We start from the raw sequence: 8,723 nt of genomic DNA, 5'->3' as shown, positions 1-8,723 counted from the left end.
GCTCAAGCAGCTTGCCGGTCTGCGCTCGACTCTGGGTACTTAGCAGTGCTTATAATAGCAAATCCCTCTGCAGAGCGAGGGACAGGAGGGGTCTCCGGCACTGTGCCGTGCAAAGAGTTACGTCCCCCTGCCGTCTTCACCTGTCGTGCTGCGAGTAACGGGCCTGCCGTGACGTACGGTGTGATCGTGCCAGTCCCAGTCCGTGGAAAAACAGCCCCAGGTCGTAGTACAGCAAGCCCAGGAGCGGGCATCGTCTGCTTAGATGCCTGGTAGCTTGTCACAGCAGTGTCAGTGCTGGAGGGTGTCCTCATCCAAACATCTGGCACGCCACGAAGGGCACACGAGTCACCCAGAGGCAGCAAAGCTGTGCTGAATCGAAGCCAAGCTCCCTCTCAGCTGCACATGTTGGACCGAGTGGGATCGCATTCATGCTGATTTTGATCCCTGCCTAGCTTGGGGTGTTTCTCTGTGTTCTTGATGCTGCTGTTGTAGAAGGTGACCGGGCTTTGGAGCAGCTGACAGGCTTTTGAAACGCGATTCTGGGACTTCAGAAGGGCAAAGAGGTGATGTACAGGGGTTCGTCCGGCCGTCTTTCTGCCAAAGCCCCCGTCTTCCCAGTGCCACTCCAGTGTTTGCTGGGCTGGCTTCTTGCTCTTCTGGAGGTCTCTGCAAAGCAGCAGTGCTTCAGCCCACCACTCTGTGATAATTCATGGTGTTCTGTTGCCATGGTTGATAACGATGCAATTTTATTTGTTTTTTTTTTAAACAGCTGCCCCTTCCTTGCCCGTCACCTGACCCTGGCCATCCCCATCATTGCAGCCGTCCTCTTCTTCTTTGTCATCAGCTGCCTGCTCCAGACAAGCTTCAGAGACCCAGGTATCCTGCCCAGAGCCACCCCAAGTGAGGCTGCAGACCTGGAAAAGCGAATCGGTGAGACTTCTACTCCTTCTCCTATATTCGATCCAGTGCATGCCTCTGTGTGTGTGTGTGTGTGCACGTATGTGCGTGTTTCGGGCTCAGCAAGTCTCCTTTCTTGGCTCTTGGCTCCTTACCGTTGTCCGGGGGGAGAAGAGGCCACGGTATCAGATTGTCAGGCTTGTCAGTGTCTTACGAGTCCGGCGACAAGCTCCTCTAGCAGAGCAGGCAGTGCTTCAGAGAGCGGATCCACAGAGAGGCAGAGGTGGTTTTCGTTTCTGTTCAGTCCCATCGCTTTCCCAGGCAAAGCCGTGTACGGTGGGTCGTGGCCGTACCCGTTCCTGCCCTCAGGACGACACCTGAGTGGGCAGCGGCCCTGTGCAGAGCTCAGGGGAGGGAGAGTTTGCGGCATCGGTGTCCTAAACGTGAATACCGTTAGGGACGGTGTCCCAGTGGCTGGGGGAGCACAAAGTTCCCCTTCAGAGTCACGCTGCCAGGCTCTTGAAGACGGAGTAAGAGTGCCCGTGCGGCTCTGTAACGATGCGTTAGTTACTTTGAATATTGTCCAAACTCGAAGGCATCTGACCCTGTACCACCTTCTGCAAAATACGGGTGGTGAGGATGTAGGATAATTAATTTAGGTGTAAATGCTTTTTAAAATGATTTGCCATTGACCCTGCTGTGCCACGAGGTTTTCTTTATTCTAATGGTTTCTAACAGTATGCTGATATTTGTCCCCATCTAAAAACGGCTATGTCGCACTGTTTTGGTGGTGACCAAGAAGGTATACGCATCCAGGATCTGTGGGCCTTGCTGATGTGACCCGTAGTAATGAATGCTTTAGCAAAGCTAATGTGAGACAGCTTGAATGTGCCCCACTGAAGACAGTTGCAAGGCAGTAATTCTACGTCTGACTAATAAAATGGTTTTAAAATATGCTCAGAGTGGTTATCCATGTTTCTATTTATAAGTGTCTAAAGCAGTAATCTGGCTGCAGATGCTGCCTGATGTGCCAGCTGTTAGTTAATATAATCCACTTATTATCCTCTTAACATGCTCACTGTTACATCTCTATTTTCAAAGACTTCCTCAGAGTTGGAAAGGTGCTCTTTTAAGAGTGACTAAAATAAAGGAATGACCCCCAAAACTGCAAACATGATACAGAAGTTTTCCAGCTCATGCTTTTGCTGAGCCGAGGAACAGTCTCCAGCTGCCAGTCCGCAATGAATAATGAGGTGCCAGTGCCCACAGATGTAACTTGCAGCGTCCCTAAAAATCCTCAATTTCGACCTTGAGGAGGAGGAATCCTCTTGCGCTACTAACATAAACCTGTCAAATTTCAATGAAATCTGCCTGGAGCACTTGAGACCTGCTCGCCCTGATGGAAACGAGTCTCTTGAGCCCAGCGGCGCCGCTGGCCCCAGCTGCGGGTTGGCAAGTTGGGCGCTAGCGGTGGCAGGGGATGCTTCTGCTGAGGTGACCCTGATTTCTGTAACTTGGATGCTTGCAGCAGAAGAGGAACCGCATGTGCGTTAACAGATTATGTTGCCTCCTTGTGCTGTGATCCGTTAGGCAGAGATGAGTTGGTGATACCGGGCACGTTAACACGACTGCTTTTATGCTCACTATTTATAAATCGCTGGATGTTCTCAAAGCATTGGGCAGATATTACTTCCTCTTGGCATCCCAGCAGCTTTGCCATTGAACAGACAATAAATAATGCGGCGAGGAGCTGACTGGAGTTCCTGGCTGCCCACCTTGCAACAAATCCTGTAGGCTGAGCTGCCTCGTAGCTTTTGCTTAAAATCAGGAGAGCACGTGCCGATCCCGTACCCTGCCAGGAAGGAGCTGGGGGTGATGCGGGGCTTGGGTTTCGCCGGCACCGGTCTGACTGTCGGTCCTTGCCCTTGCAGACAGCATGGGTACCTCTACCTATCGCCCACCGGCCCGCACGATGGAAGTGGTCATAAACAAGTACGTGGTGAAACTCAAGTACTGCTACACCTGCAAAATGTTCCGCCCTCCCCGCACCTCTCACTGCAGTGTCTGCGACAACTGTGTCGGTAAGCCCAGAAAGTGGACAGGTGCTGATCTCTCTTTGTGTGTGTGACAGGGGATGTGTTTTGTGTTCCTGGACAGGTTACTTTTGCTTCTTGTAAGGGATTATAAAGCAAGATACTGAGTGGTCTTTCTTCTTCCCATTTATAATGAAAGCAACACCAGTGCAGTGGCTCAGGACAAGCGGGCAGCACGTCCAAGACCCCGTGTCTCTGCTCTCCCTGGTTCTGGGAGGACGGTACTGTGAAATGCAGTAAGGCCCCCACCAAACATGAGGTTTGCTGCAGGTTCCTTCTTGTCTGTGCCCTCGCTGTCACCAGGCTCGTGGAGACACCACCACAGGTGCTGGTTGAGCTCTTGTATGTCCTCTCCCCGTGCCCTCAGAGTGTGGTGGGGCAGGAGGGAATGAACAAAGACCTGAAGAAAAGCCTCTGATGGCTCCACGCAGGCGTGGGGCAGCTGCAGGGGGGACGGGCAGGGAGGTTCCCAGTGTGTCCTGGCTGCACTGGAGCAACTTGAACTGGCAGGAGAGTGGTACGGGATTTAGGGACATGACCAGAGAGTTTACTCCTTATGCAGCTGCTCCTGGTCGTGCATCGCGCGGATGCAGAGGTTGTGCTTTATGCTGTCTTCCAGGGCAGCCTGAGGAACGACCGAGCCGCGAGCGGTGGCAGGACCCCAAGGCTCTGGTTAAGAAAAGAAGTTTGGGAGTTGCCAAGCGGGATGGGTTCGGGGATAGCCGTGGGCGGCTGTGAGCCCTCCTCCGTACGCTGGGATGGCTCCATGGAAAGCAGCCGTGGCTGGGGCCGTGTTTGAGGAGGAGCTGTCTGGGGGAGCGGGCAGCCCCCGCTTTGTGTGCGGTGGGGTTTGTTTGCCCTGGTGTCCCCTGCGGAACGGTTACCGCGGTCCTGTGGGTCTGAAACGCAGGCCTTTCATTAGAAGGCTGTCGGGAGTATTTCCAGATATATTACACCTGCCCTGGCTTCCCAGGCAGTTTCTGTGGTTTGAGAGGCGTATCTTTAGAACTTTGAAAATTATTTTCTGCCCCGGAGAAGGCGGGGGAAGCTGACACGCAGAAAGGGAGCAGCTATGCTGCGTTTACACAGCCAGTGCTGCTAGGTACTGGAAAAACTGCCGCACTTTCCCTGTTCTCTTTCAGTTTTAGTAATGGTAGATGTTACCAGTCACAAGGCTTGTATTGATGGAGGGTTTGGTGAGAGGAAAGGTTTGGCCTTTGGTGATGATAAAGGGCGTGTGAGCAGGCAGCAGTGCTCCGTTGAAGCTTCTGGCTAACGTAGTGCCGCAGAGAGGTTCTGCTCTCAGGGTGGTGGGTGGAAGCTCGGCTTGTAGCCCCCGGTTTTCGGAGGCTCAGCAGAATTCGCTCTGTTACGGGGTGCGAGGTGGCAGGAGTCCTCACCGTGTCCCTTTGTTTCAGAGAGGTTTGATCACCACTGCCCCTGGGTGGGCAACTGCGTGGGGAAGCGCAACTATCGCTACTTCTACGCCTTCATCCTCTCCCTCTCCTTCCTGACAGCCTTCATCTTCGCTTGCGTCGTCACCCACCTCACTCTGCGTAAGTACCGTGGGTCCTAGCAGCGATGGGTGCCGTGCTCCTGTTCATGAACGACTCGAGGCAGCGCTGGGTCACTGTTCCTGTCGGACGGAGCGTGGGAAGGGACTGGTTGGTTTACACCAGGCTTTTCAGTGCAGGTGGCCTGAATAAATGGGGTCTCAGGCTGCAGGGAACCGCAGATCCACCCTGCACTTTGCTGCAGAGAGACCTTGAGAGCTGGTGACTGGGTCGTCCCCTCCAGAGCGAATGAGCTGGTGGGTGCGTCCGCTCTTAACCTGGTGGGGAAGGCGACTTGCCCGTCAGCCCCAAATCTGGAGCTGTGTCTGCGCGCTGACATTTCTGCAAAGTTACAGACTGCAGATGTTTCTCGGGCAGCCAGGCAGATCCATACGGCTCGCAGGGGGGTGGCTGTGTACTTGGGAATGAAGTGTTGGCTGCGGATGCAAGGCTGCCTGATGGGATGTCGCTCCTTGTCCCGTTTTGCTTTGCAGGCTCTCAGAGAGATGGATTCCTCGCCACTCTGAAGACGACACCTGCAAGATATCCTTCTGATGCCATCAGCTGCTCAGACCGTCGAGCACTGGTGCAGCAACGCTAATCGTGTAACAGAGAGGTGCAGTGAGCTCTTCGTAGGGTTGCCCTGGTGTGCTTCCCACAACTTAATTTAGTCCCCTAGCTACCTGGTTGGGGCAGGCAGGCATCTTTCCGTCTGTAGACTGATAACATCACCAAATTGGGAAGACCTTTAGTTCACCATCAGGGACTAAGGGTAGGTGACAAACTTGTTTCCCAGTTTGCAAGTTTGCATGGAAAGGGAAGCGGCTGGAGCAGGCTGTGCCTTGGTGGATACCTGCAGAATGGCGTGGGGAATGGGAAGCTTGCTGGGATGTTTTCGTGGCCTGGTGTTTGTGTGGTTGCGGCACACACCTCCCGAAACAGTCCTCTGCCTCTCCTTGCAGGATGATTTTTACCCCTGAGACTTCCTTGACTTTTGTTTCACTGTGCTGGAGCTGGTGATTTGTTTTTTCTCAGTCTGGTCTATTTTGGGCCTCTCAGGTTTTCACACGTACTTAGTCGCCTCCAACCTGACGACAAACGAAGATGTAAGTACTTGGATGCTTGTTCTTCTGCGGGGCCGGCCCTGGTCCTTCCTAAGCAGAGGTGAGGTTTTCAGGGGATCCTTGCCTGCCTGCCTGCCTCAGTGCAGTATCTCGGTAAGGCGTGCTGCCTGCATTGCCTGTGATAATCCACTGCAAAGCGAATGGCCTGTGCCCAAGGCATTTAGGCTGTAGTTTCAGGTCGCTGGGTGGGAGGAAAGCAGTCCGCAGCAGCAGGGGACTGTGCAACACGTGTTGCTTGGCGGTGTCAGGCTATGGGAGTCACAGGCTGAAATGTTAGAAAGGTCACGTGTGTGTTTTTTCCAGTCTGTGTGTGGCTTTGCTTAAAATTAGGAGTTCTGAGATCAAAAAAGGAAGGCTGGCCCCAGAGATTTATTTGGGTGTTAGCCTGGGGCATGGGTGATCTTAATTCAGCATCCCGCATAACCACAGGTTTCCTCTGAGACCCTGGGCAAGTCCCTTTGTCTCTATCAGTTCCTCATGTCTAATAGGCAAATAACATACAGACATCTCCTGATGAGATTTACCTTAAAGTCTGGGGTGCGTGCAGACTCCAGGGGCCAAATGAGTACCCTGAGCGGGGCAGATTGTACGGAAAAGCAGGATCTGTCTGATCCTCGGAATGAAAATGCAGCCTTCTGGCCAGAAGTACCTGTAATCCTTGCTGGAAGCTTCCAGCACTGCAGAAAGTGTGTTTGCATCCCTTTTTGTTTTACTTTTCCCCGTGTCCTCTCCCACCTTTCTGTTACGTTCAGAGGTGTTGGCAGAACTGCGCACGGCCGTGTAACGGAGGTCGCACCCCAGTACTGAGAGCGCCAGGTCCGAAGCACGTGGCCCGTTGCCTCGCTGGCTCCGTTGCCCACGTTGCCAGCCTTATGCTGCAACTGGGGAGAGGAAGTAAAAACAAAAGGAGGAAATGTAATGGTAAATGGTTCGCTGCAGCCAGGGGCCTGAGGCCAGGTATAGCATCTGCCCAGGCGTGTGTGCCTACGCTTGACGTGACCGGGGTTTCGAGATCAGAGGCCCAGTGACAGCTGCTCAGGGTGGGGACAGATGAGATTGTTTCCTCCCGTTGCAGCATGGCCTGGGAATCCCCTTGCTGTTTGTTCAGCCTGAGGAGCCCAGGAGGGATCATGAGCTAGAGCCCTGCTCTGATGAGCTTTCAGCCTAGGAGAGAACAAGGGGAGGAGGAAGAGGAGGAGGAGGCTGCCGTTGAAGACTGACAAGTTGCCATGCAGCATGGGGAGGGCACAGCTTCGGAGCTTTCTAGCTGCAAGGCTGAACCTTGGCAGAGGCAGGGGCCGCATATTGCTGTCTCCTCTGGCAGCCTTTCCGCAGCTGTCCTGCTTGTTAAAGCAAAGAGAGGGGGGACGTTTGCCGTAAGAGGACTGAGGATTTGAATCAAGTCCATTGTCGTGTAATTATTTGCCATCACATCGTTCCTATCTTAATCTGCATGTATCCTTTCCCTTTCAGATCAAAGGGTCTTGGTCAAATAAGAGGGGCTCAGAGTTTGCCAATCCCTACAGCCATAAAAGTATCCTCACAAACTGCTGTGCGGTGCTGTGTGGACCATTCCATCCCAGGTAAGAGCCTTTGACCTCCACGGCATTGGGAATTGCATCCTGCCCTGTGAGGGGGGCCTTGGAAAGGACAGGTTTATCACGATTGAGGGGAGACTCTCTCAGCACAAATACATCTACTTCGACGATGATGAGGAAGCCGTTTCCCTGTCTCTGCAGAGAAAGGCTGGAGACGTGTATGAGTAAGTAGGAGGCTCCTGTGTTTGAGCTTGACAAGTTCAGGTCACTTGTAATTGTTTCGTGGCGCTTGCAAATAAGACACATCCTGCAATTCAATAAGGGGAGAGTAACGGCACCAAAGGGCTCGGCAGCAGATGGTAAACACCAGTAGTGGCCATTCTTCTGAGGATGTGTTTTTCCTCCCGTACTCGGAGGATCAAGCATCGTGGCAAGCAGCCAGCGGAGATCCGCACCGGCCAGCGCGGAGACCCTGGGTTTTACCAACACTTAAATTACCTGAAATGCTTAGTAGCGTCCTACCAAATGCTCTTACCTGTGAGTTAACCAGAACCGGTGGTAAAACAAGGGCAAAAGGTGGGCAGTTCTCTGCAGAGGTGAGGAAGCTTTGAGCCTGAAGCTCGGGTACGTGCAGCGCAGGATGATCGCCCCATTGTCACAAGAGGGTGCAGTTGGCCAGAGTCAGGCCAGCATCCCCTTGCGCTGTGCCACTGCAGCTGAGGACCTGCACGCTGGCCTGGAGCTCTCAGCCTCTCCTAGGGCATGTGGGGATCCCCGAGACAAGTTTATTCAGTGGATCCAAGCTGGATTGATGTGGAACGGCTCAGAGGTGCTAGCTTAGTGCGACATGGCGGCAGGGGAGGGTGTCTGAGGCTGGGCAGCTAGAGTCCAAGTGTGTTTACACTTAGATCTGGCCCTGCTCTCTGAAGTGCCCCCAGGCTTTTGGTTGGATTCAGAGGTGCTGAAGTGCCCGTGCTGCCATTCAGAGATGGTAAATCTGCGGATTCAGGGAGCCAAGCTGCTTACCGGGAGCTTGCGGGGAGAATAGCATTTTACTCCACTTCTTTCCTCATTCATGTGATTTTCCTCTTGTGAAGACCTTTTGCCAGTTCCCGTTTGGGTTTGTGGTGACCCAAAGCTTTAACTGCCTAAAGACCGTCTGGTGGCTTGTGTGATAAGTTTGTGGTTTCTCTAATGGGCAGGAAGCTGTGTTATCCAACCCGCTCCTGCCGATGCTTCGGTTTGCAGCTCCCATGAGGAGAGCCCTCGCTGTGGCTTGTGAGCTCCCGTCTTTACGGGAGTCTTCATTTCATTAACTCCTCTCCCCTTGCGCCCTTCCCTTTCTGTTTTCCAGTTTGATAGACAGAAGAGGATTTATCCAGCCAGATGTCGGGACCCCGTCCAGTCCTAAGAGCGAAATCCCTTCCTTTGGAGCCAAAACTGACACCAGCATGGTAGGAGGCGTTCCCTAGCAGTGCTGGGATGTAGGCCAGTGCCTGCTGTGCCTGCACCTCGCTC

General features: G+C 53.4%; 1 protein-coding gene across 1 annotated transcript; it reads left to right on the top strand.

Moving 5' to 3' along the window:
• Positions 1 to 452: 452 nt before the first annotated feature.
• Positions 453 to 8,677, top strand: ZDHHC18 (zinc finger, DHHC-type containing 18; the record flags this gene model as incomplete). Its single annotated transcript, XM_009697501.1, is given in 8 exon segments — positions 453 to 505; positions 754 to 930; positions 2,829 to 2,978; positions 4,409 to 4,546; positions 5,038 to 5,086; positions 5,547 to 5,649; positions 7,141 to 7,250; positions 8,560 to 8,677. Coding segments are annotated over 8 exon segments (898 nt in total), but the record flags the coding sequence as incomplete, so codon positions are not given.
• Between the last annotated feature and the right edge of the window lie 46 nt (positions 8,678 to 8,723).

Source organism: Cariama cristata, unplaced genomic scaffold (genome assembly GCF_000690535.1).
Source record: "Cariama cristata isolate BGI_N322 unplaced genomic scaffold, ASM69053v1 scaffold24743, whole genome shotgun sequence".
Classification (NCBI taxonomy): Eukaryota; Metazoa; Chordata; class Aves; order Cariamiformes; family Cariamidae; genus Cariama; species Cariama cristata.
The sequence above is the reverse complement of the archived record's forward strand: the minus strand, read 5'-3'. Positions and strand labels throughout refer to the sequence as shown.